This window comes from Xiphophorus maculatus, chromosome 14, assembly GCF_002775205.1.
Source record: "Xiphophorus maculatus strain JP 163 A chromosome 14, X_maculatus-5.0-male, whole genome shotgun sequence".
Classification (NCBI taxonomy): Eukaryota; Metazoa; Chordata; class Actinopteri; order Cyprinodontiformes; family Poeciliidae; genus Xiphophorus; species Xiphophorus maculatus.
Genome location: NC_036456.1, coordinates 25,031,415 through 25,048,013, shown reverse-complemented (window position 1 = coordinate 25,048,013; position 16,599 = coordinate 25,031,415). Strand labels below are relative to the sequence as shown.

At 36.7% G+C, this 16,599-nt stretch overlaps 1 protein-coding gene across 1 annotated transcript in view; it reads right to left on the bottom strand.

Annotated features, from left to right (window-relative positions):
* The window catches only part of LOC102218899 (short transient receptor potential channel 5-like), a 121,903-nt gene that overhangs the window by 64,290 nt on the left and 41,014 nt on the right, over positions 1–16,599 (bottom strand). The window contains exons 2-4 of the mRNA XM_005809411.2: positions 6,848–6,889; positions 6,051–6,153; positions 4,776–5,026 (exon numbers count right to left, since the gene is read on the bottom strand). Coding sequence (XP_005809468.1) covers positions 4,776–5,026; positions 6,051–6,153; positions 6,848–6,880 — 387 coding nt within the window. The 5' untranslated portion in view covers positions 6,881–6,889. The remainder of the gene's footprint in view (positions 1–4,775; positions 5,027–6,050; positions 6,154–6,847; positions 6,890–16,599) is intronic.

Genomic DNA, 16,599 nt, shown 5'->3' with positions numbered 1-16,599 from the left:
ATATTTGCTGCTGATACGTTTAGCCATATTTTTCAGAATTGTCTCACTAAGTGCACTTATATTTTCACAGTTTTATATAGATTTGATATTTTTCATGTAATATTTCTCTATCCAGAGACATAAGAGTGAAAGTAGAGCCTCAGCTAGTTCTGTTGAATCGCAGAAACGTTTGTTATTGTAAAATATCTTAGAAACATAAACAAAAACACTGAAGTCATTGATGTAATTCTCTGAAAACAAGCTCCACGTTGCCTTGTTGGGAACCGGATTGGCCAGAATTTCACTAAAAACATTATTTTAGGAAGAACCTGTCAGTTTTGTTTCAGGTTAAAACCGAATCTGGAAACTTTCTAGCGTCCAGTCGTGTCGTTTCTCTGACCTGAGCGACGTCTGAATCAGTGTTGTATAGTAACGAAGTAAAAATACTTCACTACTTTACTTAAGTATATTTTGGAGTACTTCATACTTTCCTCGAGTATGAAAATTTTTGATGACTTTCACTTTTACTTCACTATATTTCCGAACTTAATTGCTTACTTTTACTCCGATACATTTTCAATGTGTGGTTTAGTTACTCGTTACAAAAAAGCGAGAGAGAGAAACAAAGTGTTTTGATCCCACCTACTGATTAGCAAGTAGCAAGTAGGCTACTGAACAAAGTCGGTAGCCTGCTTGCCTGGTCTTGTTCATCACCTCCAATAGGATACACCTGTTTCGCTTCTCCCATTAAACACAAAGCAAGTCTCGCAATCAGCAGCAGTCACATGGAGGAGGAGACGGAGACCACAACGACTGCAACTACGTCAGACACGGCTCCAGGGGAACCACCAGCTGGTGATGAGAGCCCATGGCCTTATTTAAACACAATATACTCTTTCGTGGGTGTTAAAGATTCGTCGTACCGCATGAAGTTTATGTTATTCCTGCCCGAAGATGTGGAAATTCTGTCTTACAAAAACTCCCCGTCCAACTTGAAGAAACACATCGAGGTAACTTCTTATGAAATGGTTATAATCCTCCTGTTTCAGTAACTATAGCTTGGTCACTAGACACTACTGTATTGTGAAATCTTGAGCATAAATGAACTTTGTTTGGCATTGTTTCAGTTCCACACGTGGTGTATTTAGCTTAGGCCTAATGTTGACTGTAGCAGGCTACCTAGACTCCTCTGTTCAAGGGGGACAGAAGCCATAGCGATAGCAATTTAGACTGAATTTAACGAATATAGGAAAGGCATGCAAGTCCAAAACCAGATTTACAAAAAAGGTCTCCCTCTTCAGATGCCAATAAGCTGCATTTCCCTCCCAATTCTTTTTTTCTTTTGCATAATGACCAGTTGTGTGCACCACCTACTGACTGTAGCATTGACTGATTCACTGATTTGTGAAGTAGAGTAATCGTAACAGATCTTTTTCTTCATGTTGGCCGCATTATCTGTACTATTTATTTTTCTCATTTTCAGCACTGACCTTACTTGAAGGGAAAACTTAAGGCTTACAAAAACTTTGTATTTTCTGTCCTGGAGGGTTTACTAAGAAGCTGGTTCAGTTGTAAAGCAGGTTAAGTTAACCTTGTGCTATAGGTAAAGCACCTAATTTTCTTAACTAAATGATGCCTGCAGGTATATCTATTAGCAGGTTTAATTTTGCCTGCACTTGGTTGTGTACATTATTTTAAGTGTATTTGACAAGTTTACCAAAATATAAAAAATGTCATTCAAACTGCATTTGCTTTGTTTTACTTTTTACTTGTACTTTTCATTACATTACTTGAGTACATCCATTTTTACAGTAATTTCCATACTTAAGTACAAGAAGTTTCAGATACTTTAAGACTTTAACTCAAGTAACATTTCAGTCAGTGACTTGGACTTTTACCAAAGTCATATTTTGGAGAGGTACCAATACTTTTACTTGACTCTGAGATTTCAGTACTTTATACAACACTGGTCTGAATCCATTACAGCAGAAAGAAAAGCTGATAAACTGCAGCTGGAGCCCAAAAAGTCAATTAAGAGCAAATCTGCAGAAAGCGAGCGCAGCAAATTCTGCTTTCTGCTGACCCAGTTGGAGAATATTTTGGCTCATGAGCTCCGGTTTAAAGTAAATAAAAGTGAAGTGAAGTGGCTGTCAGCAAGTACAGACGGCAAACTTAGACAAAAATTTACTTTGGACTCCAGTTTGCACTGAAAATATTCAGACATCAAAGCGAAAGTCATTTCCTCATCCTCACTCTTCCTCTCCCTTCTTGACTTCATTTCCTTCCCTCCATCTTTTTCTCCATCTCTTAAAACTACACAGTTCCTTTTTTATTTTAACTTTTATTTCTATTCTTAATGAAAACGCAGTGACTGGTGAGCTTGTTGCAAATTAAATCATTTACAGATCCGTAAACCGGATAACATGCCATTTAAATATCGAAATGTAAAAATCAGGATGTAAAACATGAAAGTTCTGCTAATTCATCAATTTAAGGATTAATTTTAATTTAAAAAACAAGCTGCTACGATATAAATAATAGTAAACACATTAAAAAGGAAATGTAGATGAAAACTTTAAGAGGTTCATGAGTTCATGACCTTAAGATCCAGTTTAAAGGACAGCGATGCAAAGAAAAGCAAAACCACAAAATGAAAGTTTCTGAATTTTCCTGGTCAAAAATTTTACTTTAATGCAATTAAAATGTTTTACATTTATTTTAAAATAAATTTCTACGGTACTTTAATTTTTTTTAAATTTAATTATAATAAAGAATTTTATAAAGCTTTTGAAATTAAATATTTATTGTTTTCTTAATATAATTTTTAATTTTTGTTAGTTTTAATTTTAATTAATGGCATATCTATTTTAAATGTGTACATTTTAATATTATTTTAAAAAATTCAAAAACATTTAGAAATAAAATCTGTTTTTATTATAATTTTTTTATTTTGCTTTTTAATTAACATTAAAATTATATTATTAATTAATTTATTTTTTATTAACATTTAAATTTAATTTAATTTGTTTTGTCTTTTTATAAATTTTTTGTTGCTGTTCGTTCGATGATCTGAAGGAGTCAAATGTGAAAGAAAAGCAAAACAGAATAAATCTGAATTTTGTTTACACAACGCTCTATGCAATTGCATTTTTGCAATGCTTTAAAAAATAAAAAAAACAAAGAAAAATGGCAGAAAAGAGGAAAAAAATCAGAGAAAAAATACAAAAAGACACAAAAGTGAGAAATATTCCCACAATCCTCTGCTTCAGGGAGAGGTTTGTAGTCATGGTGATACAGATTCCTGAAACATGAACTATCAGAAAAACTCTCGTTCTGTTTAGAGGAGAAAAATATTCATTTGTGTTTTCCTTCTTCTTCTTCTTCTCTTTTCACTCCTTCATTATTCCTTGTCTCGCTCTGATTTCCTGTCTCTCAATGAACTGATGTTTCCCCCTCAAGTCCCTGAACAGCTGCACTTCACTAAAACAGAGGATGCTGGTTTTTTTCTCTGAGAAAATACAGAAACAAAAATGCATCAGGCAGACAAACATCCTCTCTGTCTGCAAATCCTATTTCACAGTTTGTCTACTAAAGAGCTCTTTAATTTTCCTCGTCTCAGCAAAACGCGGCACGGAGCTTTACAACGAATGAATGTGCAGCTCATTATCTCTCCCTCACACGCATTCGGATGGAAAAACAAAAAACGTGAAGCACATCCACAGATGAGTAACGAGTGATGAGTGATGTACGACGGCGCATTAGCAAACTGGCGGTGGGAACAACAGGAGAGAAAAAATGTTCGTTTTTTTGTCTTGATGGTTTTTCCGGCAAATTTTGGACTTTTCAAGTTTTTTTACACAAAATTTCAGATTCATTTTTGAGTTTTTCTTGGAAATGTTGGACTTCAGAAAATTTTTTTAATTAATTAATAAAATTTTAAATTAATTAATTTTTGGACACATTTTTTACATTTCAAATTCAGAAGTTTTATCATTTTTTCTAGAAGTTTTCTGAGCTTAATCTCAGAATTTCTCAGGTTTTTTCTTGGATATTTTTGACTTTTCAAACTCAGAATATTCTGCGGGTTTTTTTCTTGAACATTTTTTTACATTTACCAGAAAATTTCAGAAGTTTTTTTCTAGTAAATTTTTAACTTTTATGTTTCTTATGTTTTTTTATTTTTGTTTTCAAATTCAGAAATTTCTATGCTTGTTGTTTTAAAAAATTTCAGAGATTATTCTCAACATTTCTGAGCTTTTTTTTCCTTGCAAAGTTTTGACAAGGCATTTCAAAGTGCTTTACATCATATCAAACACAGAAACACAAAGTCATCAAGTGGGGGCTTCTTGCTTTTGCATCCATAAAAGGTTTACTGGTTACACTCCTACTGTGTTATGTGGAACGAAATACTTATTGGTATTTTTATCCCACTCACAATCACACAGTTTAAAACGATGTAAACAGCCTTTCAACGGGCTTCCGGCACCAGGCTCCGTACATCTCTTTCACTGAATTTTGAGCTGGGACTCCGCCGTCCCTCACAGATTTTTGTGCAATTCTATGGTCTTGGCAAGGCATGTGTTTCTAGAAAACTTCAGTTTTTACTTGGATATTTTCAGCTTTTCAAACTCAGAATTTTCTGTGTTTTTTTTCTAGAAAATGTATGAGGTCAATCTCAGAATTTCAGGGTTTTTTTTCTGTTATCTTTTTACTTTTCTCTGAATCTACCGGGTCCCTATTACGCCGTCGTTCTAACTGGATGCAGCAGATGTTTCCGCCGTTGGTTCTGAGCTCACCTGCTTCTCGCCGCTCGGCCTCCTGTGCGACAGCAGCAGCTCCACGGCGCCCACCACCTCCTTCCTGATGGCGTACAGCAGGGCGTCGCCCGTGTGGATGCCGTGGTCCAGCAGGAGCTCCATGATCTCCAGGTTCTCGTTCTCGATGGCGATGAGCAGCGCGCTGCGGCCCAGCGGGTCCAGACAGTTCACGTCCATGTTGTAGTAAACCTCGGCCTCGCGCAGGGCGTGTTTGACCCCGGCATAGTCACCTGAGGAGGGAACGCAGACAGGAAGCTGAAGCCTGGTGAGTGGATGTTCACTGCAAAAACACAAAATATTACCAAGTATTTCTGCACAAGATTCTTACAAGTAACTTTTCAACAAGACATAAGAGCCTTAAAGTCAACGATTCCTTTATGTTTACTTTGTTCTTTTAAAGTATTAGTTTCACTGGAAAATTATTTCACTTATAGCAAGACATTTTTCCACATTGCAAGTGAAAATAGCTGCCAGTGGAGATAGTACTTTTGATTATTACAAGTTACTTGTAAGTTAGTTTTGTCTTATTCCAAATGTACTAAGATATTTAAGAATAAACAAAAAATACTTGGTAAGGTTTTGTGATTTTGCAGCGTTTCTCTCAAGTACTCCACAAGATATAAGAATTTAAGTAAATAATTCCTTGATGTTGATGAAAATTTGTTCTGTTGGCAGATACATTAACGTATAACATGATAGGTTCTCCATGTCATAAGGAAAATAATCTGCCAAAGGAACCAGAACGTTTTCATCAATATCAAGAAATTATTGGAATTACAATTATAATAATAATTATTATTAGGAATTAAAACAAGTTCCTATATCTTGCTGAAAAGTTACTTTTAGGTTTTGTCTTAATTCAAGTTTATTTAGATATTTTCACTACAAATGAGACTAAAAATACTTGGAAATATTTGGTGTTTTTGCAGTGCAGTTATCCAACCATCTTATTTAAATCTTAGAAGAAAAACGGGTAAAATGTTGCCTTCAATCTCTTACTATCAGCCAGTTTTATTAGAAAGATTTATGGCAGATCTGATCAATTTGTTTTTGCTCTGAAAGAGGCGAACAGCGGCGGTGAAGGACATGCAGATGGTTTGCTGAGGATGGTGCTGCAGAGCGGCTGACAGCCTGAGCGACCGGCTGCTCGGCCATCAGCATCGTTTCACGGGTGACTGGACGTCCACAGCGCAGGTGTGCAGGGAACAAACTGATAAGCATTCGGCTGCAGGAGCTTCTCCCTGCGTGTTTTACCTTTCTCCACAGCGGTGAGGTAGGCCCGCTCCTCAGCTGACAGCTCCACTTCAGCTCGGACGATCTGAAGCGGGATGCGGTCGCGGTACGGCGAATAGGTCGCCTAAAGATGAAGAGGGAGGGATAAAAAACAAACTGTTGTGATTAAGAGATGAGGGAACTAAAATCATTTTAAAAAACTGGTAAACCTTCCTCAAAATTCAATTTTCTTTCTCACATTCTTAAATTAGCTTAAATTAGGTTTGTGCGGAATAGTCATGAGTAGTCAGTACCTTACCTACAATTGACAGCAAGGACAGAAATCTCAACTTGGAGAATTTTGGACAATTTTTTTCAGTTTTTTTTTTTAAGTCAAGTTAGAAATTATGAGAAATTTCCAACATTTTAAGACTAAAATTAAAAAAATGCCAGATGAAGTTTTTTTTCTCACCTTTTTAGCTTTGCATTGTGCAGTTGTTTGCACTGTTGCCATTTTCTCGATTGAACTTAATCCATGTCTGTTTACCTGTAGAAGCATCACTTAATCTGTGACATTCTCCCACTTCTGTGCATTTTAATTGTCCTGAGTTGTTTGTAGCTAGCATACATAGTAACATTGCTTTTGCTCTGGATGTACTCTGAAACTAATTGCTAGCTATCCTCATTATAAATTTAACTTCAAGATTTTGAGTGGAAGTTTTCACTGCCTTAAACAACAATCAGTTAATTGGATGATAAATTAAAATGAGATCGATATAATTATTTTAAAACAAAATGTTTCTGTTTGGTTGTTATTGTTGCCGGTGTTTTAAACTCACCTTTTTGTAGTACAGCTGTGTCATTGGATTCATCTGGACAGTCTGGAGAAAAAGAAGGAGGGAAATATAAATAAACAGTTAATACTTAAAACCCAGAAAGGAGAGCATGTTGATGTGGGCGGCTGCCCAGGGCGGCAGTGGAACAAGGGCGGGAATTTAAAAAAATCTATTCATATGTCATAGGAACATTTAATAAAATGTTATTTAATCCCTGCTTGCCTTTTTAAAAAATACTTTGGTCGCAATTTGGATATTGTCAAGACTTTACACACACACGTGTGTGTGTGTAAAGTATGTCTGAGTAAAATGAACATTGTTCTTTTATTCTACAAACTACTGACAACATGTCTCTGAAATTCCAAGCAAATATTTTACAGAAAATGAGAAACGGTCAAAATAATGAAAAAGATTCAGAGCTTTCAGACCTGAAATAATGCAAAGAAAACAAGTTTATTTTCATTTAGAAACAACAATACTAATGTTTTAACTCAGGATGAGTTCAGAAATCAATATTTGGTGGAATAACCAGGAGCTTTTCAATGGGGTTCAGTGCAGTAGGCTTTTCATTTTTTCCAGAGCTGTATGTGCAAAATAGTACGTAAATATTATTTATTGTCCCAAAATGTGGAAATCTTTGTAAGTTGACAGGAAATCAAACCAAGGAGATTCACGCAAAGACAGAATATATCCCAAATAAGGACAGAATAAAGAATAAAAGTAATGTAAGGGCAACATTTCAACATAAAACACAGTGTACTTCAGTCCAGAGCAGGGGTGGGCAACTCCAGGCCTCGAGGGCCGGTCTCCTGCAACTTTTAGATGCATCTCTACTTCAACACACCTGAGTCAAATAATGAGGTCATTAGCAGGACTCTGGAGAACCTGACTGCACTTAGGAGGTGATTCAGCTGTTGGATTCAAGTGTGTTGGACCAGGGAGACGTCTAAGAGTTGCAGGACACCGGCCCTCGAGGACCAGGATTGCCCACCCCTGGTCCAGAGGAATGTGTTAAATTGGTTTAATCAAAACCAAAACATGAATGTCTATTTGCAATGCATTCTATTTACAATTAGAAACGATTCAAACTGTTGCAAATTGCAGCAAACATAAATCAAAAACTGCAGGTTTTCAGTCATTTTCTGAACGTTAATGTGACGGAGGTATTTGAACATGTTGAACATGCCACTGCTTCCGTCTGTATTATGTATAATCTCGTCAAAAGCTGACAGGAAGCAAATGTCTGCCTGTACGTTGAGTGAAATCAACAGTCGGCCTACAGAGAGCAGATATGTCTCCTCCCACACTGACACCGTCTCCAGTTATTACATGTAATCCCCATAAACCGCAGCCAAACGCAGGCCGCGCAGCTCCTCTGGTTTGCACATGTGTGTGTGTGTGCCTTTATTTGTTCAAGACTTTACACACATTAACTTGCTGCGCCATAATTACCCCGTATTTGTTTATTTTGTGAAGCCGCATACAAGGCAGACGGTGCACTTTCTACACTCTCCAGCGCAGAGCGGCATTAATTTTACATCAGTGGGAGGCAGTCGAACTGAATGCTGATGAAGAAAAGAACACAATGAAGCAATATGCATGTGTGTGCTGGGGTGAGAGAGGGCCTAATTAAAGTATGCTGTTGTTCCGAAAGCCTAGGGAAAAAAACTGTTAATCTCAAAAGAAGAGCTTTGAGCTTGTTTTACATCTAAACGTCATTAAGCAAACTGCAGTCTGCGCAGGTGTTCGATTCCAGCTGTTCTCTCAGCAGAGGACGGGAACGAAAGTCACAAGTTATTCCCTGGGATTATATGAGCACATTTTTATAAACCCTTCTATTGCCTCTCACTCCTGCTCATCTTTATCGACCGTCTCGTAGCAGCTGCAGTAATCATTCTTGGAAGTTTATCTTGTGCCAGCTGGCAACCGAAGCACACTTTGATCATCAAAGTCATAATCTGAACGGAAGATGTTTTCTTTGGCTGTTCTTAATAATAGTTTAAGTTTTTTAATAGTCAACCAACAAGAAACAATCCAGGTTAACCAAGAGAGGTGTTAACTTTGCTGTTTTCTGTTAAATAGTTAAAGGGGCGTATCATGCAACATTTACATTTTGTGCATTTTTTTGTACTTCCATTTGGTTCCTCACTGCTTCTAAAAGCAACCCAAGTGCTTAAAAGAACCACCGAAACATTTTTAGTAATAAGTTAATGTTTTTCGGTGAGCCATTTCAAAAACCTTCCAATTGTTGAGTCACACTGCGCCTTTACCTAGCAACCCCAGCCAAACCCAGCCGGTCACCTAGCAACCCGAGCAGAGTCTGAGCACGTTTGTTCAGGTGGTTTTACCGCTGCATGTGCTGTACAATGGCTGCTGGAAAAGACAAAAAAAAAAGTGTTTTGTTGTTGACTCACTACCGAGAAACCACTGGCTGCATTCTTGTTGGTTGTGGAGGAGGCTCCACTTCTGCTGTTCAAAGACGTACAGTTGTATAATAGCGCATCTGTTTGCAGCCATTTTCATGTGCTAAGGGGCGTGGCCTTTCCCAGATACTAAAAAAACATGAACTTTTTGGACGTCTAAGCAGCTTCATTTGACATCTGGATCAATTAAGACATCAGAACCACCTCACGTGGATCCGATTTCACTGTATAAAAATTGTGAAATATCTATAAAAATTTCCAGATTTTCTCTTCCTTTGCATTAAATACACAGCAGGTTTTCAGTACTTTTTCTAGGCCACGGTACGACTGGCCTTTAGCTCTGATAAATGGTCCAAACTTCTTTTAAAACCAGTTGAGGCCATTTAAACGGGTATCTAAACTGCAGATCTAGTTATGAATTTCTACTGCAGTTACAGCTCCTAACGTTTGAGCTGTTGTGAGAGCAGCAGCGTTGCAGATGGTGGCCAGACTGCAGGCTCATCATGAACAGAATCTCAAAGATGACAGAAATGTTAACGCCACAGATCTGAGTCAGGGCCTCGGACCGCTGGAGAAAATTTTATCTGTTCCGACACAGATCTGGAGGCAGCAGAGTTATTCTTCAGAGACTCTGCTGGTTAGACATGAGGAACGGAAAGAGACTCTTTTGATTCTTTATGATTTTTGGGATGGTACGCTACATGAGCGGCAAATTTACAAATCAGTTGAGGGAAAACGAAAGTGAAAAACCACGACGGTTCAGTTCGTTCAAAATGATGCAGCTTTAAGATGCTTGTTTTGATGTTTCACCTGTTTTCAAAAACTGCTGCTTATTAAGGAAACATTTAAGAAATTCTATTATAACATTGTAAAATTATCTTGACATAAGTGAAATAGTCTGCCAGTGTAACTAACACTTTTAATATTAAGTAATTAACTTATAAGAAGCTCCAATATTTTGCTGAAAAGTTTTTTATAAGGTGGCGTATACCCTCTAGTTTCACTGCAAAAACTAAATCTTACCAAGTATTCTTGGTCTAATTTCTAAATAAAATATCTCAGTACACTTTAAACAAGACAAAATTAATTTACAAGTTATTTTTTAAACAAGAAACATGTGCTTATTTTAACTAATACTCATAAAAAGTACTGGTCCCACTTGAAGATTATTTCACTTACACCGAGAGAAAAGAATCTGCCAGTGGAAGTAGTAGTACTTTTTAGTAATTACTTACTCATAATAAGCTCTTATATCTTGCTAAAAAAGTTACTTGTAATTTAGTTTTGTCTTATTTCATGTGTACTAAAGTATTTGCCTTGTTGGCTCAGCTGAAAAAAATACCATTGGGTAAAAATATTCCTCATAGAGATGTAAAAAGTTTAGGGAGGGATTATCTTCTCAGGTTAGTTTGGAAACAAAATTATAAAACCTGCCTTTTGTATTTACTCAGGTTATCTTTGATATTAAAGTTCGTCTGATGTTCTGAAACATGCAAGTGAGTCAAAAAAACATTTTTTAAACTGAAGAAATCCGTCAGGGGGGCTAATTTCTTTTCCCAGCGCTGCGTCTCGGATTGAACTGAGCCTCCCTGCGGTGAAAGCTCATTTTAGCCGCTTCTGTTCGCAATCTCATTCTTTAATCCAGGCGATACAGCGGGAATGTAGCCGACTGGTGAATGAAAAGCGCTTCCTTTCACTTCTTTGTCATGACGTCGTCTGTTTTAAAAGATCAGTTGTTGAACTGAGATGTGAAAGTCCCAAACATTGAGTTCGGTTAGAGCGGAGAGTCAAACTCATTTTCAGTTTGAGCCATGAAAGGCCTGAGAGGGCCAAGAATGTAACGAAAAACCCATTAACTGAGATTTAACATATCAATAAGTTCTTAAAATTAAATAATATTGAACATCTTTTCACACTGATCAATCCCTCCAGGATTACACATTTGTTTTTTAAAATTTTCTATAATATAAATGACAGATTTTGTGTTAATGTAGGAATATTTGCAAAGAATTTTGCAATATTTGCACTTACGTAAGACAGTAAATGTGACTTTTTGTTACTTTCCATATCGATCACGGACTACAACTTTAGATCAAGTAAGACTGAGCAGGCAGTTTAGTAGAAGTAAAATATACTGCCACCTGCAGGCGGGAGTTAGCATAACTTAAACCCAGTATTTGACCAATTTTGAAGAAAATTTGCTATAAAAACTATACTAGAGACCCTGAAAAAAATAATCTCAGAATTCAGATTTTTTTTACTCTGACTTGTTCTGATCTTTTTAAATCTACACTGGACTGAACGTCATTGATACTCGACAAATGTCACTATTCTGCGCAAGCGGGAAGAAAAACAACCATCATGGCGGACGACAGTGAGGTTTAAGTCGTTAATGTGCTGCTCCGGTTCAGACGTTTTTATGCATTAATTTAACAATTTCAAACAACTTTAAAATCGTGAGCTATGCTCCACCGTTAGCATCCATGTTTACTTCCACAAACATTTCTTTTTAACACTGAGAACGCTCTCTATGTGTGACGTTATTGCGCCCTCTACTGCGCATGCGGGACACTTTCCGCTCACTTGCAGTTCACACAGGAGATCACATATTCGGAAGTGTGAAAACAAAAAATGTATTTCACAAAAAGTTTGATTTGGGCCACTTCAGGCTGCAGTAACCTTACAGAGTTTCGATCATTAGCAAATCAAATTAATGCATAAAAAAATCTGAACCGTCTTCCTGCCCTCATGAAGACCCCAAACATTTCCACCCTGCAGAGGCTACAAACTCACACCCACTGCGGCTCCAGACACTTGTAGCTCTTCATCCTGTCAAGTTCAAGCACAGTTTGCCTCTTTGAAGAAGAGTGACAAATCACTGCCGGGGAGTCACACACACACTCTCACACTCACACACACGTCCCCTGAATCCCAATCGGAGCCGGGAGAACTCCCCTGAATGACCAGCTGTCAGGTTATCTGCTCGCCGCCTCGAGTCGTTGCAAATCAAAGATCTATTCATCAGAGGATCAAGTTTGTAGAAAGAAGAAAGAGAACGTCTCCGCTGTCAGCTCCGCCTTTATCAGCGGCTGACAGACAAATTATTGCCTCCAGATACCACCGATGTCAAGTGCACTAAAAATGACTGACTCGCTGACTGCTGAAGGCAGCTTTGGAGTAGAAGTGTTTCCAGTGATTACTCAGAGGCAGGAGCTGCAAAACACCGACGGTTCCAACACTTTAAGATCACTTTTTTTAAACAAGTAGGTTGTTTAGATCAGTGGTTATCAAAGTGGGGGTCGCAGGCTCCTGGGGGCCACTAAGTGTTGCTGTGGGCTGCAGGAAGTTGGAGGGAAGATGAGGAAAACGATGCAAAATAAATTTTAAAAAATCATAATTTTTCATTTTTTAATAAAATGAAAGTTACACTAATAAATAAAATGTTATTTCTGATGCTCATTTTCTGATTTACTGCCAGTCAAATTCATCTTAGCTCATCAAGCCAGCAAGAAATGAAAGTTTCTGACAAGACAAAAAAAACAACAAAAAAACTGTGGGAATAAAATAACATTGGATGAGATTAAAGTAAATATTACAAATTTTAGTGAAAATGGTGGGTCATAATGAAAAATGTTATCTGGTGGTGGTAAAGTTATACTGTATTATCTGATATAAAAATGTTCCACCACAGAAGTAAAACAAGGCAGAATTTATGCAAAATGAATGTATTAATTATTAAAAAGTGAATAAAAAACATAATAAAAGTTGATGTTTCTTGACATATTTTGTAGAATTATCTGTGGATTTGTAAAGGTGGCCCCTGGCCAGATGTTAGCGCTGGTTGGGGGCCCAGGCATAGATACGCTTGGTAACATCTGGTTTGGATTTGACACACAGGAAGCAGAAAACACGTTGTGTTTGTGAGCGCTAACCTGCCGTTCCTGCTTTTGAGTCATTTGTACCGATTTGCCTCCCGGCCAGGATGACCTTGGGCTGCGGCAGAATGAAGTGAAGTGGATAAAACACAGCGACATTCGCTAAATGGACCCGGCTCGCTCTGAGAGCCACTTGACCTGCTGGTGTTCCCTGTTATCGCTGCGGCCGGTCGAGCCCGGCTGGAATAGCTGCCGCAGTTCATGTGTGAGGCCTCTGGGTCATTCTGACCCTGCAGAAGATTTAAATATGATATCAACATCCTGTCATTGGATTATTGCCCAAGTATTGTACTGTTTTATCATAATTAACCATAAAAAATTCTGCATCTTGTTGCTTTTCATACAATGTCAATAAAAAAAACTGAACAATGTGATTTCTTTTTAGTTTTATGAATATTATAACATGTTTTTCTTCTCACAAATACAAATATCATTTATGTTTGAAAGAAAAAATTGTCCAAAAAATTGTTAAAGTCAAATTTCTGGATGCATCTAATGAAAATTAAGAAATCTGAATTTAACGTCAGTTGCTTTTTTTCTTCCATTGTTCCGCCTGTTTTCTCTGAGACCAGTGATTATTATTCTTTGAAAGGTGATTTTTTTTTCATTGATTTTTAATTTTTATGTTTACATAGACTTTGGTTGTTTTTGAAATTAAAGTACTGATTTTGAGTATGTCATATACTGTGTATATATATATATATATATATATATATATATATATATATATATATATATATATATATATATGTATATGTACAGTACAGACCAAAAGTTTGGACACGACTGTGTGTCCAAACTTTTGGTCTGTACTCAGTTCAGATCAAAAGTTTGGACACACCTTCTCATTGAATTCAATGAGAAGGTGTGTCCAAACGTTTGGTCTGTACTGTATATATACAGTATATATACTGTATACATACAGTATATATACAGTATATATACTGTATATATATATATATATATAATATTTCCTCCTGTATCCTGCAGGGCTCTTTAGAAAGGGGAGAGAAGTGGCGATCTGTCCCGCCTGCAGCCTGTGCTGCTGATGGTTTGTTAATGTTTACATTATGTGGGTGAGATTTGGGTGAACGGATGCCATTAATTCTGCAGTGTGTCGGACGAGGAGCTGCTGGAATGCAGATGAGGTGAGAATCTGCAAAGTGAGGCAGATTTTATGCTGACTGCTTTAAAATGCTCCACAGACCGTGCTACAGCATTGCAGATAAAGTCCTGCCTTATCTTTATTCCATCGTTTCTCTCTTTCTCCACACTTTTCCTTTTCTATTTGGACTTGCAGAAGTTATTTTAGCAGTCTGGACAGCTGCTCTCATTACTTTCCATCCATCCTTGGCTTTCCTTTTTTATTGCCCTCCATGTTGATCTAATTGGGCCGTTTCCTGAACCACTTACCCGACTTCCACCTGCTTTTTACAACAACAACAATAATAATAAAAAAAACTCTACAGTCCCTCTTCTTCTTCTTATCTTCCTCACTCAGATATCACTTTCTAGCCAGAACATTTTCGCTCAGTACTTCCTTCAGATTTTCTGCTCTAATTTCTGAATGTCATTTCTGTTCCTGGCGTATAAAAACTCTCCATCTTGACCTCAACTCTCCGTAAAAGTCACATCCACTGTGATTCAGCTCATCGATTCTGTTCGCGCCTCGCAATAAAATCAAATCTCTGATTCTCCACCGACTGTTTCCTTCCACCTTCTACATTACGAAGAGTATATTTTCACTCAGCGGAGCCATTTCTTAATGGTTCTCTACAGTTTATTTGTTGAACATATTAGATGAGGTAGTGTGAAAAATTAAATATAAAGAGAAAATATTTGTCATTTTATATTTGAATTTCTTTTGCATTAAGAAATTCTTATAAACCGGAGAGGTATTCTTGAAACACAAGAAGTTAATTTAAAGTTTTACTGGAAATGTACTGCATATTTAAATACAGTGAGAAAAACATAGCGATATTATTAAATTATATTATAATTAGGTATGTCATGATAAATTTTTTCCAGTAATTATTGCAGTAAGCAATAATATTGTTGTTTTGAGACGATTTTCAAGTATATATGCCAGTACTTCCTAACAAAGAACAATAAACTTTACTTTTGTAAAAAAAAAACACTTAACATTAGGACTGGAAGATATATTTAAAAAACAACAACAAAATAAACAAAGAAAATGTTCAAAAAGAGCAAATAAAATGGAAATAAAAAAGCACAAGCAACTGAAACAATAAATTAAATGGATATTGTACACAAGTTGCTCTTCAAAAAATATTAATAATCAGAATGGAAATTATCAAGCTCATTTTAATTTAGCATGCTGATAGTATACTTCTCTAAAAAAATAAAGAGTTTCATTGTTTATCTTAGAAAAATCCATGAGTGAAAGCAGAGTTTACTCCACTTAGATTTATTTTTGCCAAAATGCAAATGCCAGGACACAAAAGTCTTTCAGAGCAACAACTTTCCCGTCTCAAACCGGCTGTTTTAATTAGTAAACAATATTTTCCCGTCAGAATCTGCCTCCGATTTTGCATTTCAAAAACTCCTCGCAGCAAAGATCCAACACTGTCGTATTTCCCAACTCCTTCAGTGTAAGTAGGTCAGGCAGAGACCTCCCCATCGTGTGCACATGAATGTGCGCCTGTTGGAATGATGTAACAGCGATATGCAAACTACTCTGCTGTCTGTGAGTTGTGTTTACAGCAGAGTTTTTGCTCAACGTTATTCTGGCGGCTTTGAACCTCGACTGGGAGGAAGAACGCTCACTTCGCCACAGCAGGTCACTAGAGTCACAAAGAGGCATTTCAGTAATTATGCTTCTGATATTTACAATACCAGGAAAGTGACATAAACACTTTTAACATCAATTAGTTTATGAAGGCAGTCTGGAAAAGAGTCATGTCTAGCGACATCTGTGGGCCAGGTGTGGTAATTACTTCATTTTCAAGTAAAACTGCAAAGAAATATGTCGCGTAGTTTATTTATTTAAGCTTTCTCTAACCAAATAATTTATGTAACAAAATGACTAGGAGCTGCATTTCCGTTCATTTGCACAAATTAGAAATATGAAAATAAATTTCCTTAATGGAAAAACTCCAATTTTGAAAAAGAAAACTAAAAGTTTTTTCTGGATATAAAGTGTTTGTGGGAGGATGAGGTGTTTTTTTTTGACTACATTGACATAAAAGTATTTTGTAAAACTGCAATAGAGGCACTTTTTTAGCACCGTGTGATCAACAATCGGATGTTACTACTGGCGGAAATGATGAAAAAGACGACAGAAAGTTGGATAATGATGATGGAGCTAGATATTTTTTAGCAAGTTATCACATGAACAAGCTCATTCACATAAGATTTGAATTCTGTTTCTAATTTA